Source organism: Rosa chinensis, chromosome 4, assembly GCF_002994745.2.
Source record: "Rosa chinensis cultivar Old Blush chromosome 4, RchiOBHm-V2, whole genome shotgun sequence".
NCBI classification, from domain to species: domain Eukaryota; kingdom Viridiplantae; phylum Streptophyta; class Magnoliopsida; order Rosales; family Rosaceae; genus Rosa; species Rosa chinensis.
In genome coordinates this window covers 11,674,146-11,698,729 of record NC_037091.1, presented here as the reverse complement: position 1 = coordinate 11,698,729, position 24,584 = coordinate 11,674,146, and the positions used below count along the sequence as shown (strand labels likewise).

General features: G+C 38.2%; 1 protein-coding gene across 1 annotated transcript; it reads right to left on the bottom strand.

Annotated features, from left to right (window-relative positions):
- Window positions 1-12,067: 12,067 nt before the first annotated feature.
- LOC121052779 lies at window positions 12,068-14,032 on the bottom strand. Its single transcript, XM_040518646.1, has 4 exons — window positions 13,441-14,032; window positions 12,564-13,076; window positions 12,305-12,397; window positions 12,068-12,148 (listed from the first exon to the last, which is right to left on the bottom strand). The coding sequence occupies exons 1-4, from the start codon at window positions 13,909-13,911 to the stop codon at window positions 12,068-12,070; spliced, it is 1,158 nt and encodes a 385-aa protein (XP_040374580.1). The 5' UTR covers window positions 13,912-14,032.
- Between the last annotated feature and the right edge of the window lie 10,552 nt (window positions 14,033-24,584).

The following is a 24,584-nucleotide window of genomic DNA, read 5'->3' as shown; positions in this document are numbered from 1 at the left end:
AAATATATTGTTTAGGCGCTTGTTCTATTCAATTGTGTAAAGGGAAGTCATATAAGGGACATTGGGCGCTTGTAACTTTGTTTCTTGGTTGATATCGTTCCATGGTAACTAAAAGATTAAAGATTGCATGAATGGATTGTTCTTGATTATTTCTTGAAAAATTGTTCTTCGAAAAGTTCTTCTTTTCCCACCTTTGTATAGAAAACGTTTTATTCTTTTATTGTTTTCTGAAAATTTATACTTTGATCTTTAAAACCCCCCTTCTTTTTTGTTTTGTGTTCTTGTATATTTGTAAATAAATAAAATCGATTTAGGTTTTTAGTATGCATGTAAATCGTAAATAATTAAGTAAATAATCTGAAAATATATTTTAATTCCGTGAATAGTGTTTTCGTGAATAGTAATATGTGTTTGTGTTATACATGAATTTGTGTAGTTAGAGTTTAACTAGGATTTGTTGTTTGTATTTGTGTTGTATATGGATTTCTAATTTAATTCTAACTTAACTTGTATATGTTTTTAATTTCGTGTGAAACTTGTATATTATATCTTTGATTTCGTAAATGTGTATATTCTTTTCTTTAATTTTGTCTCACATGTTAGCACCCTCAATCCCCGGTTTAGAACGATCCCTGCTTATCCTATACTAACGCTCGACATTTTCAGGGTTTAAATTGGCGAATGCTTTTGCACGTATCATTGTTCCGAGCCGGGTATGTAAATAGCTTGGTGCTATTTTTCTAGATTTTGTTAATTGTTAGTGACTTAGTAATCGGCATAACCAAGGATTAAAGTTAGCTTTTCAATCCCCGTGGTACGATAATTTCGGGTTCAAATATTTCCCACTTCTTTGATGACCGTGCCATTATTGCGCGTAAGTTGCATTTAAGCACATAAATCAAATGGCGCCGTTGCCGGGGATTAAAGTGTAATAGCTTTAATCCCTTGGTTTTTGGTTGTTAGGTCACTTGCATTATTTTCTTAATTTTAGTTAATTTTTCTTTGTTTGTTTAGATTTTTTAAAAAAAAAACTGTTTCTTTATTTTACTTTTCTTATTTAGATTATTTCCTACTTGTGTGTTTGTTTGTTGAGACATTGTGATTATTTCTATCGAAGTGACGGGCCTTGTATTACTTTGTAGTACATGTAAGACATGAGCATCGATATCGATCGTCACTTGCCTTGACTTGTTTTCTAGCCTTTTATTAGGTTTCCTACTTAGTCGTTAATTTCTTCAGTTGTTGGTTTTCATCATTTCTTTGCTTTGTTATTTTATTTTCTTGTTTAATTGTTGTCTTACTTTCTCTTCTTAACCCCTCTCATTCATTGTAAAAAGTGAAATTGGAGTCTCATTGCCTATTTTTGTGAATTCTTGAGTACTCATTACGTGGTCTCATTTTTGTTCCAAGGTGTATGAACGAAGCATCTTCTTCATATCAACCGATCACTCTTAGAAGCGGAAGGGTATTGAGTGAGGACACTAGAGGGAGACCAAGAAGGAGGATTCGAAGGCCATTAGTGACCGAGAGTGCTCCAACTCGAGTTCTTGATCAAGAGAGAGTACCTCTAAGACATTCACAAGGAGAAGTCAACATGGGAGACGCACAAAATCCTCCCCAAGGCAAGACCATGAGGGAGTACACTAGTCCCACAATTGTTGATCACCCTTCTTGCATTGTACTCCCTCCATCTGACCATCACTTTGAGATCAAGCCAACTACATTGAGCATTCTACCCACATTTAATGGCATGGCTTTGGAAAATCCTTATGACCACATTGCGGAGTTTGAGCAAGTGTGTACTACCATTCAACCTAATGGTCTCACTTCTAATGGTTTGAAGCTTAGATTATTCCCTTTCACACTCAAGAACCATGCAAGAAAGTGGTTGAGCAAGTTGCCTCCTAGATCAATACGTACATGGGTTGAGATGCAAGAAACTTTCTTAGGAAAGTACTATCCTCCTTCAAGAACTTCCAATGTTAGAGATGAGCTAATTGCATTCCGACAACTCCTACAAGAAAGTTTCCATGAGTGTTGGGAGCGCTTTAAGGATCTTGAAATGTCATGTCCTCACCATGGGTTAGAGAAGTGGTTTCTTGTGGACAAGTTCTATAGAGGATTGATGGCGGACCAAAGACAGAGTTGACACTTTTAGTGGTGGAACTATTGCAAGCAAGCTTCCCGAATCCGCTTGGGACACATATGAAGAGCTTTCACTTAATTCCCTTCATTGGGATGATCATGATGCAAGGAGACAACAAGCACCTAGCAAGGAGAACACATCGAGCCGTGGTGGAATCTATGAGGTTCAAGGAACATCATCCGGGCCTTCTATGCATGAGTTCAAGAGGCTAGAAAGCAAGATTGACCAATTTCTAAACCAAGTGAACCGGAATCCTACTCAAGCCCAAGTCAAAATGGCAACTTCTACATCATGTTTGCTTTGTGAGAGTCTAGCACATTCTACTCAAGAGTGTCACTTATCATCCAAGTTTCCGGACTTTATTGAAGAACAAGTGAACCAAGTGGGTAATTTTGTGCCAAGGAACCAAAGAAATGATCCTTACTCTAATACTTATAACCCCGGTTGGAGGAATCATCCCAATTTTTCTTAGAGAGACCAAGGAGGTTCATCTAGTGCTTGAGGTGGCCAAGGTCATGACTCATCAAATGTTGCTAATTATGGCAATGCACACCAAGGAAATACCCAATTTTCACAATATGGTCAACATGGACAGCAAGCATATGGGTCTAATTCTCAAGGTCAATCTACCTCAAGTCAAGGATTTCATGGTCAAAACACCCCTCCCGGGTTTACACAAGGTGTTGGCTATAGTGGTAGCAAGTTTCAAGGAAATCCTAGCTCATTTCAAGGCTCCCACCAAGGCGAGAACTAAAATTCCCCTCCTATTCTTCAAGGCATTCCTATTCAAGCTCCAAGTGAACCAAAGAAGCCTAATTTTGAAGATTTGATGGGAGAGTTTCTCAAGGTTCAAACTTCTACTAATGCGGATACCAAGCAAAGCATCTCTTCACTAGTTCAAGGGTATCAAACTCTACAACAAGGCATGGCTAGATTAGAGGTACAAGTGGGCCAAATGGCCACCAACATGAGTGAGAGACCAAAAGGAGCCTTACCTTCACAACCGGAGCCAAACCCAAGAGGAAAACTCCATGAATGCAATGCCATCACCACTCTACGTTCGGGAAAGGTATATGATAATCATGTTTACATGCCTACATCTTCTAGTTTCCATACAAATCCTTTATTTGATGATGATGTTGATTTGCATTCATATGGGGCCAAGAGGGAAGAAAATGTACCTCTTGGCCATGTTGTTGATGATCAATTGCATACACATCATGATTCTTTTTATCATAAGGAGGATGGGACCGGAAGGGAAGAAAATGTACCTTCCGGTAAATATGGAGTGGGTGATGTGACTTTGAATGCCAAAGGAAGAAATAAGGGGGTGGATAAGGTAGCCGGAGGGGAAGAAAATGTACCCTCCGGAGAAGCTATTCTTGGTAAAGGTTATGGTTTCTTGTCCTTTGAGAACAATGCAAGCAAATATGGATTGATTGATAGTGGCAAGGAAAGAGCTTTATTGAGAAAGAAGACTTCTAGGGATGAGGATGTCTCGGACCCTAATTTAGATGGTGAGGCCATGAAGGCTAGGGACCCATCTAAGGCCGATGACACCTCTAGGAAGGTTCTTGATGACATTAGACCCACCACTCATGAGTTTGAGCCATCTACTTCTAGAGAAAAAGAGGGGAGAAATAAGGAGGAAGACCTACATGTGCACGGTAGTTCTAAGGATAGGAGTAGTCCGATCTACTCATCACTAGGCGAGGCCTTGAGGGCTAAGAACCCTAGTGGGACCGTGACTACCCTTAGGGGCACCACCGGGAGTCTCACCTTTGATCTACCTTTTGACTTGAGCATACCGGAACCTCAACTTCCCTACCCTAATGTGCCAAGAAAGGAAAATGTGAAGAATAGTGGGAAGAAGAAGAAAGTTGGCTTGATGTCCAAAGTGCATGATATTTTAAAAAAGGTCAATGTCAATATACCTTTGATTGAGCTTCTTCGACAAATGCCGGTTTATGCAAAATTTCTAAAGGACTTGTGCACCCATAAGAGGAGGATAAAGAATGATGAGCGGTTCGAGATTTGTGAGGAGGTTAGTGCTATCTTGCAAAGACGGATTCCCCCAAAACTCAAGGATCCGGGGAGCTTCAATATCTCTTGCACTATTGGTGAGAAAGTCTTTGATAGAGCTTTGATGGACCTTGGTTCAAGTATTAACATTATTTCTTTTCAGACTTTCCAGAAACTTGACCTTGGACCTATTAAAGCTACTCCTATATTCTTGCAACTTGCGGATCGGAGCATTAAGAGAGCCATGGGTGTTGTTGAAGATGTGTTAATCAAGGTTGATAAGTTCTACTTGTCGGCGGATTTGGTGGTATTAGATATGGATGATGGACCTCATAGTGACAAAGACATATCTATCATTCTTGGTAGACCCTTTATGGCAACCGCGGGAATAAAAATCAATGTTCAAAAGGGCACCATCAAAATGAAGATATTGGGACAAAAGGTATTACTTAAGAGTCTTGAACCCATATATCCTCCGGAAATAGTGAAGAGTGTGCTCTCTATCAATTTAGTGAAGGGTAATGAAGCCAAAAGTGAGCGGATCTTTGGACCTTTGAATCCCTCCAAGCCTACAATCCGTGCACAAGATCATTTCTCACCTATTTGGGGCTATGACCATGAACCACCATTGAAGCATGATGATGTAGTTCCTACTTCTACTTTGGAGCCTACTATTAAGCTTGAAAAGCAAACAACCCCTATTCTTGAGACTTATGAGAAACACAAGAAGAAAAGTTCACCATTGAGTGAAGCATAAGAGGAGTCCATCAAGAAATTAAGGGAGACTTGCGGAGTTGTGAAGAAGAAGGAAATTCCAAAGAGGTTTGATTGGCCTCCACCTCCAAGCTACCAGCTCGCTTATTCAATTGCTAGATGTTTTGGAAATGATGGTGAGGCTAGCACAATTGTTGTGGGTGGTAAGAAGACATCCTTTGAGCCACCTTGAGGAAGAAAAGTGAAGAAGACCGGCTTGAGGTCTTTAAAAACAAGCGCTTCTAGGGAGGCAACCCTAGGTAGTTTTGAAATTTACTTATTCATTTTGCATCAATAAGGCTTTTTCGCCATTTTTTTGGGAGGATGGGAGATGTTTGGAGTTGGAAGTGTGAAGAAAGCAAGAATGTAGTGGTGAGTAGTTTCTGTCCAGAAAGTTCAGTTGAATTTGGTTGACTATAACTTCCAATAAACATGTGAATTTCAGCTGAAATTTTCTGGAGATATATCCCTGGGTGTCTACTGTCTTGTGCCAAAATTTGAACCACTTTCAGTCAATGGAACGCAAGTTATTTAATAGTCAATGCATGGAGGTCAGAACAGAGACAGCTACTGTAGATTGACTTTGAGAAGCTACACCCTCTACATATCAAGCTATTTGGAGCTAAAATTTTTCAGAGATGTATCTTCACATGTCCTCTATATATGGAAGAAACAGTTTTCCTAACTTCAGATATTGTGTTCTAAGTGACAGGGGCCAGAAACAGGACACAGCAGAAACTGCAGAACAGATCAGTGAGTTTGGAGGCCAACGATGTTTGACTCAGCTATGATACTTCAGTGAAATTTTACCTTCAGATATATTCATGAGTCTATTTTCGTATCCAGTTGGTCTCACCCTCTTTGAACCTCTAGAGCTTCAGATATTACAGTTTTGGTGCCTGAGGGTCAGCAGAAAACTTCATGACAGATTGGCAAGTTTGACCGGCCTTAATTTTCATTTCAATTGGAGATAGGTGCCTCACTTTATATGGATAGAAAGCTCTCTGAGTCTAATTTCTAATTCAAGTAGTCTCACTTATTTATCTATTTCTGAGTTTGAGATATGGGTATCTAAAGACAAAAAGGTCATTGCTGGAAGTTTTCTGCACTTACTAGTTTTTGTTCACTCGGGTTGGTTGGACTTCTTGCACTTCAACTCTTCAATGGAGGCCATTGTAGGGCTGTTGTGAGGTGTGTTGGAGTTGATCAAGGCCATGTGCTTAATGAAGGACCTTGTCCTTATTCTTTGGTAGCCTATTTGTGACGCATTGCTCTTTGGACACTATATATTTTTCAATGGAATCAATCTTTCTTGAGCACCTTGAGCTATTATGGAGCATACGTTAAGGAAGTCAAGGCCTTGTGCCTTGAAGTTGGTGTCTTATTTTAGTCTTCTCTGAAGGTCGTGAGCAATGGAGGGTCAACAAAGGGGGTTTTCCGTCTTTTCTCCGCATTTAGATTTTTATTTTCATAGTTAATTTGTGTGCCTTCTCCCCGACTTCACTCTCATGCCTAAATCCGACACGGCTTTTAGCTTTCTAGCTCACTTTACAACATTGAGGACAATGTTGGTTTTAAGTGTGGGGGTGAGGGCTCGGGCGACTAAAAAAAAAAATTAGATTAGCTTTATGTAATTATATTTTAGTGGTTAATGCCTTTTCCAACCCCAATGACGAGCCATGGACTTAACTTGATATGATTGTGGATAGATTGAGCATGATCTAAGACTTTGAATTTGTTTTGTGATTGAGTGTATATGTGATCTATGCTTGATTATATGTGTGCACATAGCCTATGTTAGGTTCGTTCATCATAGTTAGAGAAGCATATAGATTATTCGATTAACTTGCATGCCTTATTTGTGAGCTTTTGAGCCTAACATCCATAGTGTATGCATTGTTCATTCACTTTTTCTTCATGTGTGTACAATTTTATGACATTGCGTATCTAGAACTTGCTTGAGAGCTCTTGAGGCTACTTTTAGCTTGCGACGGGATAGAAAGGATTGAGGCAATTAGGAATAATACCACCATGGCCAAAGAAGCATGTGCCCAAAGATATTTACCACTAGATTGCCACTTTGAGCCTATTTATTTATTTAGCATTTTTATTCATTTGCACCACAAATCCCTACCAAGCCTAAACACTTTTATCCTACCCTTCCATGGTAGTTGGTGAAGCGATTCGAGAGAATGACTTTATGTTTGAGTGCTTCAAAAGAAAGAAAAGTCAAAAGTGTGAGGTTACAAAAGAATAAGTGTGGGGGTGAGTGATTTTGTATAGAAAAGAAAATTCTCAAAATTGGAAAAAAAAAAAAAAAGGTTGTGTGAAGAAAGAAAAGAAAAAAAAAGTTGTGAAAATAAAAAGAAAGTTGAAAAAAAAAAAGGAGAAAGAAAGAGAAAAGAAAAGAAAAAGTGTAAAAAAAAAAAGCCTCCCCGAAGCAAACCTTCAACCTCGTTGAAACCCAGCGACCGTACTTCCAGTTGATTACACGCATTTTTATGCATGTAATTGTATCTAAAACATGATAAATTAGTTAGTCCTCAAGTCAATTATAATGTAATTAATCCATTTTTATTTATTTGTAGGAAATAAGCGGAGTTGCGGAAATCGTGAGGAAATGATGTAAAATTGGAGTTAATTAGAGTTTCTGAGAAAGAGACGAAATAGTCGATGCGGGTCAACCGTGGTCAACGCCATCAAAGGAGCAGAATCTAATTGCCTCCGATAGTATATGCGGAAATGCATTGAGAAGAAGAGGGAGAAAAGAAAAAAATAATAATAATAAAAGAAGCAAAGAAGTGTTAATTTAATTAACAAATGGTGGGCACGTGAAGAAGCAAAGGGAATCAGCAGCATGATGATTAATTAAACCATAAATTAATCAATGGTTTGATTAATCATAATTGGGCCTAATCCATTCTAACTCACACACCACCACGTGCCATTTAATTTCTCTCCTTTTTGAACAGCCTAGATTCCGTTTCTTCTCCCTCTGGCAATTATCCATCCATCCATTTACTCACACTACCCTCTGTCCTTTACGAGAACCCTACAGCAGCACACCCATATATAATTCCCTATCCAACAGTAGCCGCACATGACACACCACCAGAATTCCTTTTCTCATCCTCTCTTCCTCCCCAAAACACCACACCACCATACCCACTATATATTTTCTTTTAATCTTCACTACTCCACATCAAATCCTCATCAATTTCTCAAGGGACTTCAAGGAACATCAATATTTAAGATTGGGTAAAAGTAGGAAATCATAAATCAAGGCTTGTCATACTTGCTCCTTAGCAATTTGTGACTTGTTCTTGTTGCTTCTCACTCCTCTTCACCTTTACCTCTTTAATTGATGTATATTTTTGTTGATTTATTGATGGGTTGTGAGTAGTCTATTTAGGAAGCTAGGGTTTGAGCCCTAGCATGAATTTGATGTAATAAATATGTTTTAATTCAATGGTTTTTAATTTCGTGTTTGGCATATGTTCTAATCTATATTATTTGGCTTAGATGCATGATTAGGAGCTTGATTAACTCTTCAATGTGTAGATGAGCATGTCTAGAACAAATTAGGGGACCTAATCACTTCTCTAATTTATAACTAGGACATTTGTTTAGAACATGGTTAGTTACAATACCAATTTCAATTGCCGTATTGGCTAGCTTGGGTACTTTGATTCTAGGACTCTTCGCCTTTTGGTGCAACTAGAGGCCCTAACAAGGCTCTAGATTGTCCCAATTGAGTTTCCACGACCCTTGATCCGGAGTAGAAATACCCTTTAAGGAATCTAATGACCCATGAGCCTTGAAAAGCCTTGGGTACGGTTCTTGATGCCATTATGAATGGAATGACCATTGTCCGAATATATTTGTGCATTAATTTTGGCTAGGAGGATACCCTAGTAACCTAATTTCCACTTCTTGATTAGTTTCTATTATATTTATCTTTAGTTGCAATTTTAATTTTCAATTGTCAATTTTATTTTTCACAATCAAAATCAAATTTCACAAACCACTTTCATTGTCAATACCACTCGGTTGTGGGTTTCCGCATTCACTTGTGGTTCTCTTGACCAATTTTAGGCTTGGTTGTTCCAAGCCGGGCTTGTAAATAGCTTGGTGCTATTTTTCTAGATTTTGTTAATTGTTAGTGACTTAGTAATCGGCATAACCAAGGATTGAAGTTAGCTTTTCAATCCCCGTGGTACGATAATTTCGGGTTCAAATATTTCCCACTTCTTTGATGACCGTGCCCTTATTGCGTGTAAGTTGCATTTAAGCACATAAATCACCAGTCCTAGTCTCCCCGCGAGCCGACTGCCATCGATACTACCAGCGAAGCAAGGGTAACGCCCTCGCAACCCAGCGAAGCTAAAGTCACGCTTTATCAAACCCTGTGCTTTCTCACAACTTCCCAGTGATTGCTCTGCTTAGTCTACAACACTAAGTATTGATACGGTGAACGCGAAGAGACCACAACCAAAGCCCTTACCCGCGTAAGGCAAAGAAGTCCTTCTCCGAAAGGCAAGGAAAAGAGCCTTGTGACGAGGTTGGTGCTCTCCTCGTCCACAGCGCTTGATTCAAGAAGTCAGGTCAAGGGACGCCCCGACGACTGCACCCCACGGTGCTGGCACGCCTGCGCACACGCTCAAAAGAAACAGTTTGCACGCCAACTGGTTTTGGAGCCAAACAGTAAGCTTCAAAAAACAACCAAGACACGACTGTCATTACTCCCAAGACAGGATGACCAAGACCCCATTAGAAGATAAACATCAAGGCGACCCACCCAGAGTCACACGCTCATAATCGTCCTGTGAAAGGTGGTCCTTTTTCAGTTTGGTTTCTGATTTTCTGTGATAAAAGGTTCAATTAAATCAATAATTTGAACAAGACTCAGTTTAGGAAAAAAAAAAAAAAAAACATTGTGTTCGAACAATTTAAAATGCAGAAATTAAATTAAAGGACAAAATTCTCATCCACATAAGAAATGCGCTTCCTCTCATTCAACAGTTTCTGTAATTTACAACACTCTGGCCGTCTGGCGTGAACACTTGTTGCTTGTGCTTTTATTGGTCCTTTGACGCTGCCCTTGGTACAAATCTCCTGTAGTACTTAATTTCCTGCTTCATACAAACAGTGAAAGATAAATTTAGTATAAAATAGAAAGTGAAGAAGTTATAATGATTTAGTAGAAAGTGAGAATTAACTTCCCCAAAATCCAATCCACCATCGCTATTGCCGTTGAGTCGATCTGTAAGACTCTGGGTCGTTAATGATCCAGTAGTAGCCGCTTTGCTCGAGTTCTCAATATTAGAATGTCTAACCAATACAGTAAGAAATGCACATGGACATGATATTCAATCTAGTTACATTGTTTGTCCATGACCGTACATAGGAACGTACATTTTATTTGACGTTCTAAATAAGTATAATATAGTTGAATTAAGCTTCAGAAATCATGCATGACTATCCAAATTCCAACTTTCCTGTTTATATTAGAGTACTTGAAATGAAAGCTTCAAGACGCAGTCCAAGACAGAGAGACAAGACAACCTAAATACAAGTTAAATAAGCTCTTCCACGGCTACTTGCATCAAGTCTGTCAAGGTCCCCAAAAGCCAACTGATCATCTCCTGGCGCTCTAGTAGTAGTCCTGATTAATTCGTAGAATATATATAAACTTCTCAAAGATAATTCTTAATTAATAATATAACAAAAGCTATTTATTGATCGACTACAACTTTGATTTGGAGGAGAATCTGCTGGGGAAAAGTTTGTTACGTGGTACGATAGTGGACTCGGTCTGTCCTTCACTTCAATGTGAAAAAGATACTAATTGGCATGGCCTTTGATGTCCAAGTAATTTAACCTTATATCATATTGGTGTGGGCCATTATTCTGTGTGCTGGAATTTTGCATAATGGATTTTGATCCAAGTCTTGATCGACAATGCTTTGAACAGCGGGAGCCGGAGGTAATGGGATTGTTGCAGGGAGCATGACTGGTTTGGTGCACTACACAAAAAAGACGGGGAATTAATGACCAATGAAGCGGTCACTGAAAATTAGCTGATTTCGTATCTAAACAGTTTTAGAGACCAAAAATTAATGCTCACTATGACACTATTGGGTCCTAATCACAGTATAATTTTTGGAAACCGGAACATTCATATTGACCATGTAATATGGTAATTGATGATACAGGTAGTAGTGACCGCTAATTTGTTCACTACAAGAAGTCATCTGAATATCACAAATTGGTCACTAAAAACAACGGCCATGCATTATGACAAATTTTAAGTAGAAAATATCCAAGAGCACATTGAAATTATGTATTATATTTTGGGGAAATTCTACTGTACCTGTATGTATGTGATACACTCATTTACAGATCTGACAACAATTTTGTTGTCATTGTGGCATATAGAGTTATTTTTTGGGTACTTTTAGTTTTATTACATGTAATTACTCCACCTACAATATTTTTACAAGTTTATGAACAAATTGTTGTCGATGTAGTAACTTGGTTCAATTATATGTAAATGTGTAAAACAAATGTGGTAACTTTGTTCTTAATGTTATAAATTTAGTTCAACTAAATTGTAATTTTGGTTCAATTAGATGTAAATGAGTGTATGATAAACATCCAAGTACTCTAAACAACCCTTTATATTTTGTAGTTTAATATCATATTATCTCTAAATTGTGGATGAAGTCCTAAGTTCCAATACTTCATATATTACGCCAGAGAACACGAGGTCAAACCAATTCTCCAAGATAAAGAAAACCAAAAAAGTACATCACACTTGTTTTCATACACCTAGTTTAAGAAATTCATTGATGTTCTCATGTTCAAATGATAAGAAATAGCGCGTGGCTAAGAAACAGACATCACTAACCTTAAAACCAAAAGAAAAATCGAAAGTATTTCTCTAACTCAAACATTGCAAGAATGAAAAGCAGCACTCGGACATCTGACTCCAAACTTTAAAAACATAGAAACATGATGTTATTGTCGAGTATTACACAATCGATCTGGCCGTTTCCCTTCGGATAGATTTGTCGCACGCAAACTCCCAGCTAAGTAAGATGCTTGATTATTACTCCATCAAACTCCGATCTTTTTGTAATATCATTACATAATCGAACAATTAGCAGCCAAGTTTGCACCAGCCAGGGCCACCTCTAATAGTTTGAGTGACGATAGCCAACTCTGCTGAAAATATAACAAAGAAAACAGAAAATTCGAGGTTTTAAAACTTTACGTAGTGTCTAAATTATGTGCTTCGACTTTATTATTATTATTATTATTATTATTTTTTTTTTTTATGTTAGCTATGAATTATAATCCTCCAACACTGAATGTACTCACCTTTGGAGGTACAGGCTGCACAGCTGGAAGGTGGTAATTATTATTAATAAAATAATAATTATTATAAACCACCAGAGGTTTTGGAGCGCTTACCTACATCCATGATACACAAACTAAAATCAACTAAATTAATAAAATGAATCTTTCTGCCAACCAGACAATATAATACGTACATTAGTAAATCATCATATTTGATCACCCTAAACCTTCTTCAATTTTTCTATAATACAAGATGAGATTTAATTACAGTGTAATTTACCAGACTTGGTGTAGCATAAGGAGGAAGACCCCTTTTGGAGCGCAGCAATATGTGGTTATCCAAGAAGAAGGTGTGGTGCGGGTGTTGAGAGACGAAATTCCTACTGCGATAGCAGGCAGCACATAGATTATAGGTGCCGAGATCAGAATGATGATGACGACGATAATGAGCTCCTCCCTCAAAGCAAGCAACGCAGGTAAAATACAGCCCGCCAAGGTATACCTGACATTCTCGGCAATTGAAGTACCTTGTGTGGATGATGTAGTAGAAGGTGAGCAATTCCCAGAAATCGAGGCCGCCATCACGGTTGCGGTCGAGTTTCTGGAACAAGAGTGGATCATTAAAAATCCAGTCGTAGTAATTTTGCTTGAGGAAATCGTTGAACACAGAGAGGCTGACTTGGTTTGCACCGTGTGTAACCATGGATTGAAAGAAAGACATCACTGATCTCTTAAGCTCTGGAGTTGCTTTATCATAGTACTCTAAAGCTTGTGCATATAGATATTCCATTGCCTATATCAACAATAGAGCAACTTAAATTAAATCAGCATATTAGGCAAGATGAAAGGTCTAACTAGATCGAGTAAAATACTAAATATACAACCAATTCGGACCCAGAAGACCAGAATTCTCAATTTTATGAGACGGTAAATTTTTGTCTTGGAAACAACTAACATAGAGTACAATTGCGATCGAATTGAAAAAAAAAATGGAAGTAGGTGGAGATCTTGGCATTTTTTTTTCTTCCAAAAACAATGCTATTGGTATTTTGGAGAAAATTCTATATGCTAATCCATAGTTCCATACTATTAATTGTTCAAGAAAGGAGTGGTGATTTCTTAAAATAAATTGAATAGTTTCTTATGCAATAACTTACCATGCTGTCATCTGGTCCTCTTTTGTAGTATAGCAATATGTGGTTCTCCAAGAAGAGTGTGTGGTCACTGTGGTGGTGAGTAAAATTGCTACTGCGATGACAAGCATCACATAGATCAAAAGTGGAGGGATTGGCTGCCTCAAAGCATTCGAAGCAAGTAAAATAGAGCCCGGAAAGGTACTTGTTGCAGCCTCGGCACCGGACGTACTCAGTTTTAATGATATAGTAGAAAGTGAGTACTTCATCGAAATCCAGCCCGGAGTCACCGTTGCGGTCAAGCCTTGCAAATAATTCTGGGTCAGTAATGATCGTGTTGTAACCGGTCTGACGGAGGAATTCATTGAACTCCCTGGCACTGATTCGGTGATCGCCGTTCGTATCCATGGATTGAAAGAACTCCCATGTCTTACCCCGAAGTTCTGGTGTGCAATTGTCATAGTATGCTAAAGCAACTTCACGTATTTCTTCCATATTTATGATGTGTGTGTGAAGCTAAAAGAACTGCTAATTATTTTCAGGAAGAATAATAGAGAGCTGGCTAGGTATTCAAGAAATGAAGGTAGCTAGCTAGCCTGGATCAGCCCAATCAATTTAGCCCTAGCTAGCCTTATGATCGCAAGCCAGTGGTGACTCTTGAGCTTTATATATACTAGGTTACTAACGTACTTTGTGGGGTTCAGTACATTGACTATATATGCAGGCATGAACACCAGTCAATAAACTATCCACTTGACAAAGAAAAAAAGAAAAAAGAACAATCCACTAATCTGCAGTCTACTCGTAGTAATAAGGAGTTTTTTATTTTTTTTATTTTTTTATTTTTTATATTTTTTGCATAAGAAAAGTTTAGGTAAGAGGAAGGCTTCCCTACACTACCAGAACAAGGCAAACCTACGACCTCAACCTAACAGGACTTACGAAACTATCCAGTGTCCCAGCCCAGCCCATTGGTATGGAATTATGCAATACATTTTCTAAATTGCCCACCAAATGAGAGATTGTTGGTAGTGGGGATCGAACTTGTGTGGGTTTACACCTTAAGTCCACCCTTGCCAATTGAACCAACTCTCTTTGGCCGAGTCTTCTTTAGCGTGTTAGGTAGCTTAATTAGTCAATTACGTCAAGTTGTCACCCGGAGAATTGTTGAGGGAGAATCAGCGATCATGTCGCCCCAAGTTTAATTACCGACGACAAGATGATGAGGTCCAGGGAAATGATTGATAAATTTGGTGACACGGACTATGTGCGGCGATTTCTTAAATACATGCTTGTGGGCTAACTTACATTATATTATGTATAGCTTCAATTGACAGCGGTTGGAATGAAGAAAATCCTTATAAATTGTATTTCAAAGTCCTCATAATAAAGTGATTGGTGATCTGTTGTGAGCAAAAAACAACAAAAAAACTAGCTATGAAACCCTAATAAAACAAACTCCAGAAATTTTTACATATTCAGATTTAATTAATTCTTGCATAAATTTCATTTAGGATTTTGATCGCCAATGGATTAATTATTAATTATCAACTTAAGATTATCTACTATTCACGGCAATCCCTTCTTAGATTCATTTATAGTTCTTTCTCTTGCATGCTCATCTCAAATCATCGTAATTATATATCGTCTCTAAACATGAACGTACATTCAATTTGATTAGTTTGCCAAATCTCCAAGTCACTATTGCCACGGTTTGCCTTGCTACAAAGTTAAAATATTGCTACAACGATAATTGTGTTGGAGGCAATACAGATGTTAGATCATGTTTAGCAGCAAGCAAACTTACCCCGGTCCGCTGTATCTAGGTATTATACATGACCTAAATTGGATCATCGGTTCTTTTCAGTGCTTCTACTAGGACAGACTTTTCATGCACTGTGAAAATGGCTGAAGTAGAATCGAAAGTTTTGGCTTGTATTAAGTTTGATTAGTCGCCAGCTCTTCACACATAAAGATCAAGACTCAGTTACTCCAAAAGATGACCAAGACATAGTCCAAGACACCACTTTAATACAGACAAGAAGACGAAGACTTTTGATGGGGGAGTGAAAGTATCCTCTTCTGTTTTTAATGGATGAAATGGTCGTCCTCTAGAAGGTGGTCCTTTCTAATACTAAAGTACACTTCTATGTCATAATTGGAATAGCATTCTTTTTTTTTTTTTTTTTTTGAAGGGATTGGAATAGCATTCTTTGATAATATAGAACGGATGGCTGAAAGAATTGAAGAACAAATTGAGCGTGAAAAATGCAATGCTGGTACTATTTAGATTTGGTGTTCAGTATTTGATTGCTATTATTATACCTTTCCAATAAGAAAATGACGCCACAAGCAATGCTGAACACTTTGACATGATGAATGGGCTTTTTCGGACATCCAAGGTTGTTTAGGACCTCAAAATTGAATTTTTCTATTTCTGACTTAATTGAATTTTTCGATTTCTAACCAAATTGAATTTTTCTATGAATCGAAAGTTTTGGCTTGAATTAAGTTTGATTAGTCGCTTCACACATAAAGATCAAGACTCAGTTACTCTGAAAGATGACCAAGACATAGTCCAAGACACCACTGTCATTACTTGTCACCCCCCGAATTTCGAATAAAGAAATTCGAATCCGAAACGCGATGACTTAACAAGCACAAGCAAACAGTTAGAAAAATTTTCATTTAAACTAAGCAACAAAACAAACCAAGCTCACAATGTCAATACAGACTCGTTCTTTAGAGTCACATATTACATTACAAAGAGTTTACAAATCAAACTGAACAACAATTCAATAAGTAAACAGACCCACTACACTCACTACTCAACTGAAGACTCAACCAAAAGTACACTTCTACGTCCAAGCTAGGACAACAACAACACCTCAGCTTCGACGACTGTTACTCTGACCTACACAATAACCCCTACGCCATGGAATAGTGCACTGGGTTGAAACAACAAACCCGGTAACCTTTTGCAAGCTCGTGTGAGTAAACCTAAATAATCACAAAACACCTTTCCGACTCAAGGATAACAAATAAATACAAAGATTAATTCCAACATCAAAATCCTTTTCTTTTTAAAGAAAACAACAGTCACCTCCGTGACAGCCAAATTATTCTAAATGAAAACCGGTAATCCCTACATAGATAATTAGTTCAGGAAATCACCGAAAAGCACACAATCCAAATAGAAATCATAGTAATCCCTACATATAGTTTAGTTCAAGAGATCACATTAAAATCAAACAAAAGAAATCATAGTAATCCCTGCATATGGTTTAGTTTAGGAGATCACATTAAAATCAAACAATCAAAAGAAATCATAGTACTCCCTACATATGGTTTAGTTCAGGAGATTACTTAAAGGATTAATTTCAGTTTACCCCCTGAGGTTTGGGGGTGTCATCATGTCACCCCCTCGACTCTCAATTTTGAATTTTTACCCCCCAAGCTTTCCAATTTCAGTCAGTCATGTCCAATTTCTCAGATTCCGTCCAAATTGGACGTTAATTCTAACGATCTAACCCACTTTGAAGCCTTTTATGGTCATTTCAAGACAAAAAAAAACTCATATGTGTCCTTAAAAGGCTTCAAAGTGGGTTAGATCGTTAGAATTAACGTCCAATTTTGACGGAATCTGAGAAATTGGACATGACTGACTGAAATTGAAAAGTTTGGGGAGTAAAAATTCAAAATTGAGAGTCAAAGGGGTGACATGATGACACCCCCAAACCTCAAGGGGGTAAACTGAAATTAATCCTTACTTAAAAATCAACAATAGAATGAAAAAGAAAAATAAATAGGAAAATCAAACAACTCTCTCTAAAACCAAGAGACCGCCATTCAACTCCAAATAACCGATCTCACAAAATGACTCATTTTCAAAACTCGACATCCTTACCTCATAAGGATAATATACATCACAAAAGTGATAAAATCATATTATTTAAACTAACACTATAATATGAAAATCAAGTCCCTCATGGACAATAAAAGAAAAAAACCACTTGAAACTCTCTTTTAAAAACGTGTATTCATGAGTCCCAGGTAGCCACGTGTTACCCCCCATTGCATACAATGGCGGACAGACTAGAGCTTTACCTGATCGTAACCACTCACCTGGCCAAAGGTGTGGTTCCCGATATATTTGTCTCAGTCACCACTGTGATACCAGATCCGTAGATCCTAAAACATTTAAAAAGTCCCACACGACTCAAAATGTTACATCAAAACTCAAATACTTGTTCAATACAATAAAATAAAAAATTACATGATATATTGTATTCTCGCAAAGAGTAAATGCTCACAACAGTAATCCGAAAACAAATTTACAATTTATTACACATAACACAATGCCACGCCATCAAGGTATATATTCCACGTAAATATATATATATATATATAAATATATATATATATATAAATATATATATATATATATATGTAAAAGTAAAATTGAGATGGAATTGGTCTACTCATTTCATTTCATGGTCCCTTTATATAGGGATAGAATTACAACGGAAATATCGATTACATTAATGATACTAAATATTGATTGGGCTGTGATTGTAATTCCTTGATTCCCTCATCGTCAGTTGCTTTGACAAAGGCACATAATGTGCTTTTCCTTTAACACTCCCCCTTGTGCCAAGTCAAAGATGAAATGGTGCATGAGTTGTTGCCTCACTAAAAACCTTGCCAAGTAACAATAAAAACCCTGTGGGACAAAAAATACACCTTGGTCGAAGGAAAAGAGCACAAAGCACCTTCTACATTTGAGGATGACATGTGTGTGTTAGACTCCCCCTGATGTCTACACCTCCCCCTGATACTTGCACTAATCAAGGGAGCTTGGAAAGACTTCGCATTCCCATGTTTTTCACATGTTTCTCAAATATGGCCTTGGGCAATGATTTGGTGAACAAATCTGCCACATTTTCCTCAGACCTTACTTGATTCACTTGAATCTTGAGGAGAGCTTGTTGTTGCTGATTGTAGAACAACTTTGGCGATATGTGTTTTGTGTTATCACCCTTAATATAACCTAGCTTCATCTGTTCGATGCAAGCTGCATTGTCTTCATAAATACAAGTAGGCTCTTCAGTGGTAGAACTCAAACTACTAGTCCCTCGAATATGTGTAATGATAGTTCTTGACCATTGACATTCACGAACCGCCTCATGTAGAGCAATAATCTCTGAGTAGTTCGAGGAGGTAGCCACAAGGATTTGCTTGGTTGATCTCCAAGATATCGCCTTGTTCTCAATGGTAAATACATAACCAGTTTGGGAACGACCTTTATATGGGTCAGAGAGGTACCCAGCATCAGCAAAACCAACCAAAACGTCATTTGGAGTTTCGGTGTAGTGAGTGGCGCTTTCGCCATCAACATTTCCTTTAGGGATTGCAGTTCCATCTGCGGTCCTTCTTGTCTCTTTGTAGGGAAAGAACAGTCCCAAGTCAATGGTTCCTTTTAGATATTGGAAAATGTTCTTGATACCATTCTAGTGACTCTGCATTGGCGCTGAGCTAAATCTAGCTAACAAGTTAATTGAGAATGCAATGTCTGGACGAGTACATTGGGCTAAGAACAATAATGCGCCTATTGCACTTAGATAGGGAATTTCATCTCCCAACACCTCTCCGTCATCTTCCTTTGGACGAAATGGATCTTTCCTTGCATCTAAACTTCGATTGATCATGAGAGTGCTAGCAGGATGTGCTTTGTCCATGTTAAATCGCCTGAGCATCTTTTGGACATACGCAGACTGGTGGATTAGTATTCCACAAACTCGATGTTCTAGTTCAAGGCCTAGACATAATCGAGTTTTCCCAAGATCCTTCATCTCAAATTCGGATTTCAAGTAGCTCGCAGTTTCTCTTATTTCATCAAGAGTACCTATTATGTTCATATCATCGACATATACTGCTACAATTACAAATCCAGAACTTGTTTTCTTTATGAATACGCAGGGGCATAATTCATCGTTCTTATATCCATTCCCAATCAAGTAGTCACTTAGACGAGTATATCACATCTGCCCGGATTGTTTTAATCCGTAAAGTGAGTGTTTCAACCTAATTGCAAACGCACTCCGTGGTTTAGAGTCACTTGACTTGGGTAATGTAAGACCATCAGACAGTTTTATATATATCTATGAATCTAGATCCCCATAGAGATATGCAGTAACCACATCCATGAGCTGCATTTCCAGTCCTTCGGAAACTACTAAGCTAACTAAGTAGCAAAATGTTATAACGTCCATTAAGGGAGAGTATGTCTCCTCGTAGTCAATTCCGGGGCGTTGTGAGAAACCTTGAGCCACAAGGCGAGCCTTGTACCTCAGGACTTCATTCTTCTCATTACGCTTTTTGCCAAAGACCATTTATGTCCTACAGGCTTTACACTTGGTGGGGTTAGCACAACTGGACCAAATACCTGTCTCTTTGTCAGAGAATCTAATTATGCCTGGATTGCTTCTTTCCATTTAGGCCAATATGCTCTTTGTTGACATTCTGTATCAGAACGTGGTTCCATAGAGCATGATATCATCGTGCTTTATGATTCCTTGAGCAACAGTGTAAGCAAATACATCATCAATGTGTATGGAAGATCTTTCTATCAACTCATACGCACTCTTATAATCCATTGAGATTTCTTTGTTCTCTAGAATTATTTCAAACATCGGAGCGTCCTCTAGTATTGATTCATGGACATAACTATAATCAGAGACAATTTTATGAGAGGGTTTCTCTACATTGATGATTAATGGATCGGTTTGTGCCTTACTCCCCCTCTTCTTCCTTGGGTGAGTGTCATTCGAACCAAGTGGCCTCCCCCTCTTCCTTTGGGGAGCCACGGCCTCAACCACACCTCCACTAAGTATGGTTGCAGTGCTTCTATCTACGGCACCGTGCCCCTTGTTGGGGACTTCTAACCTTGCAGGCACATTTGCTGCTGGTATATGTGATCTCGTCACTTTTACGATATTAGTAAACGCATCAGGCATCGAATCTGCTACTCTAAAGATCGATTATTCTTTTCACTTCACTTTCACTTTGTGAAGTGCGGGGATCAAAATGAGACAAAGTGGGGATAAACCACGACAATTCTTGTCGTTCCCTTGGAAAATCCTTTTTTCTATCTCCCCCTAACGACAGGAAGACTGCCTCATCAAAGTGACAATCCACAAATCTAGCGGTAAAGAGATCGCCTGTCAAGGGTTCCAAGTAGCGGATAATTGTTGGGGATTCGTATCCAACATAAATACTTAATCATCTTTGAGGACCCATTTTGATGCGTTGTGGGGGCGCAATAGGCACATATACTGCACAACCAAATATGCGTAAGTGTGAAATGTCAGGCTCATATCTAGTTACCAACTGGTACCTAGAAAATGGTTGGCTAGCTATGGGTCTGAAACGAATAAGTAAAGCTGCGTGCAATATTGCATAACCCCATGCAGATATAGGCAGGTTGGTGCGCATAACCAATGCCCTAGCCACCATCTGTATCCTTTTGATGGTGGCTTCTGTGAGACCATTTTGTGTATGCACATGGAGTATAAGATGCTCTACATCAATCCCAATAAACATGCAATAATCATCAAATGCTTTTGATGTAAACTCTCCAGCTTTATCAAGCCTTATAGACTTGATAGGGTGATCAGGGTGGTGAGCCCTTAAACGTATAATATGTGCTAGGAGTTTTGCAAATGCAGCATTTCTTGTGGACAATAAAGCGACATGTGTCCAGCATGTCGAAGTATCCACCAGAACCATAAAGTACTTGAATGGTCCGCATTCTGGATGGATAGGTCCACAGATATCTCCTTGTATCATTTGTAGGAATGGAATGTTTTGTTTTGTATCTTTAGCATAGGAAGGTCTCGATCTTATTTTTGCCAAAGAGCAGGCTTTGCAAGATGAGTGATGTGCCTTTGAAATAGTCAATGAGGCATAATGGGAGGGAGGTAGTGCTTCTGGTACTTCAGAAGGCAAAGGATGCATTTGAGCAGTAATAGAACCGACACCTTACAGTGTGGCGGATTTTTGTCCCACTTTATTTTTCACTCGAAAGAAGGGATGTCCATGTGATTTCTTTAAAATACGGATCATCATGTCGCGACCGGGGTGCCCTAGGCGGTCATGCCAAAGCCTGTATGAGTCAGTGTCCCACATTTCATTGTTGGTGACAGTATAGGATTTAATGATCCGAATTGTAGTGAGGTACAGTCCACTAGATTGACTCATAAGTTTCTCTAAAATGCGTTTCATTCCACATCAAGGTATTCAGTTCCATTCTCATAGTGTGTTTCTACTGGATAACCGTTGGCACAAATATCTTTGAAACTTAACAAGGTTCGATTCGTTCTTGGTGCATACAGAGCGTCTTTGACTTTAAATATATCTCATATTCTTTAGAGTATTTCTATTTTAGTAGAATGATAATCTTTTCATTCAAATAATTATTTCTCTAGATGTATTGCTTTACATCTTTATAGTGCTATTTCGAACCATGTAAATATGTGTAGTAAATAAATTTGAATAAATTCAGTGCTTCAAAATAAAATTCAAAATTTATTAATAAGCGAACGATAATCAAATCAAGGTCATGTTCAGAAATCTAATTCATCAAACCATTATTGAAATAAACTTTAAGACCAAGTAATAGTCTAATTAAAAATGAGGCATTATGCCTTCACAACTGTTTTTGGAAAATAAAATAAATAAAGCAGATCAGTCAAAATCTGGGGCATCGGTTGCTGAGCAAGTTCCTTGTTGCCATTAAAGTCTGCAATTGTGAGGTTGACGTCTGGGTCATGGCCTCCTTCTTCCATATAGTGAGCCTCTTGTTCTTTAGACTCCCTATACCTCTTGTAATTGGCTGCTACTCTGTTGCTTGCTTGGCAGTTCTTGTACCAATGCCCAATGACTCCACACCTATAGCATGGTTTATTGCCAACTCTATCCTGTTTGACTGAAGAGTTCTTAGTTGCCCTTTGCACCTTGTTTCCATGACCACTAGGGCCAGCACCACCATCTCTGCGCCATACATTGGGAGGACCTCCCGTCCCATACAACGACCCCCACATCCCTTGCCATGTGGTGCATTGTTGCCACGTGGGTAGGGATCAGCACGTCCAACCCCCTTTGCATTGGGGTTCTTTCCACCTTTCACTTTGCCATAATTAGCCTCGGAAATTTTCTTTGTCCCAACGGGCCAGGCATTGTTGTTCAAAAGAATCTCATTATGCCTCTCAGCCACTTGCAGTAGGTTGATCAGCTTATTGAATGTTGTGATTTTTTTGTTGTCATACTCCAACCTATACTGGTTCGCTAGTATAATTGCTGAAGTAGGTATCATCTTCTGTGAGTTCCTTTCCACAGAAATTTAGACGTGCCTTTAGGCGCAACATATCCTTGTTGAAGTCGTTGACCCTTTTGTAGTCAAGCAAGCGGATTTCATTCCACTGAACGGTCAGTTCTGGGAGTAAGGTGTCATGAATGTTCCCAAAACGTCCCTTAAGGGCATCCCACAATTTTTTGGGTGTCTTCAACTGAAGGTACTCCCAGCGTAGGCTAGGATCAATATGTCACCTCAGAAACATTAAGGCATCTGCTTTTACCTTATTAGATAGTTCATCATCTTTGGGGTTGGTAATGGTGGCAGTGTAGTCTTTTGCCACAAAGGCAGTTTCTACATCAGAAACCCAACGGTGGTACTTAAGTCCATCTGAGTCCAAAATGTCAAATTTAGATCGAGTTGAATCAGCCATCTACATAAACAAGAGAGAAGAAATAAATTACGCAGTCATAAAGACATCCACGTGAATTATTTTCCAAACATATGAATTAGATTTCAAGACCAAGATTCGTAATAATGGTCACATTTTTTGCGATGCTATGTGAAAATGCTTTATCATAGTAAGTGTGTGTGTATAATGCGCATGAATTTTCATTATCATGGCAAAGCGGATTGTATATGTTGCATTTTAAAAATAACCATAACACATGCAATAATAAATAAAACATAGCATAGATAAAAATAAAGTACATGGCATGCTCAAAAATTCACAAATATACACCAAAATATATGTTACACATAATAATAGCAGTAATATATCATGCGTAAAATAAAATATAAACAATAGCATAATATAAAGGCATGCTTAGGAATAATTATATAAGCATAAATAAAATTCACAAAACATGCTTCAAAATTGTATAATTAATATATAACAAAAAAATATATATGACATGTTCAAAATAAAGTATAAACCATAGCATAATTAAAACATGTTTAAACATAATCATGTAAAACATAAATAACAAAGCATTCTTAAAATGATCAAAATTATCTAATTAAACATGCTCAAAAGCTCTAATTATAAAATAGATCAGAGTATGAAATTAAATAAATAAAAGAGAACATACTTGTTGTTGAGAAAATAAAACAATTCTAGCGCACGCGTGTGTTGATGCAGGCTTACGTAGCGATGTTTTTGTGCTAGAGAAAAAAACTGAGCCGCTTCCTCTCTCTTTGCAGCAGTGGGCCACGATGTTTTTTTTTTTCTTTTCTTACTTCTTGGCCTGCTTTTTTCTTTTCTGGGCCGCAGGGCTTGTTTCTTTTTTTTTCTTTGCTTCTTTGTTTCTTGTTTTTCTTTGGGCCACAAGGCTTTAATTTTTTTTATTTGGGCCGGGTCTTTTCTTTGGGCCCGTGTATACTTTGGCCCTTCTCTTTCTTGTTTTTCATTTTTTTTGGGCTGGGATTTTTTTTTTGTGTGGGCCGCTTCTTTTGTTTCTTTCTTCTTCTTTTTTTAATTGGGCCAAGATTTTTTTTTCTCTGGGCTGGACCTTTTCTTTGGGCCGGCTCACTTTTTTTTTCCTTTCCTTCCAATGTCTATCAGGATCGATGTAGAGCATCCTGTACCCCATGTGCATACACAAAATAGTCTCGCAGAAGCCACCATTAAAAGGCTACAGATGGTGGCTAGGGCATTGGTTATGCACACCAACCTACCTATATTTGCATGGGGAGACATACTCTCCCGTAATGGACGTTATAACGTTCCGCTACTTAGTTAGTTTGGTAGTTTCTGAAGGACTAGAAATGCAGCTCATGGATGTAGTTACTGCATATCTCTATGGGGATCTAGATT

Excerpts from the sequence above, each read along its gene's own strand:
- LOC121052779 (XM_040518646.1), bottom strand. The coding sequence starts at position 13,911 with ATGGAAGAAATACGTGAAGTTGCTTTAGCATACTATGACAATTGCACA. Across the intron at positions 13,077-13,440 it reads GAGGACCAGATGACAGCATG|GCAATGGAATATCTATATGC; the intron begins GTAAGTTATTGC and ends TTGTTGATATAG. Across the intron at positions 12,149-12,304 it reads TGCAGCCTGTACCTCCAAAG|CAGAGTTGGCTATCGTCACT; the intron begins GTGAGTACATTC and ends TTATATTTTCAG.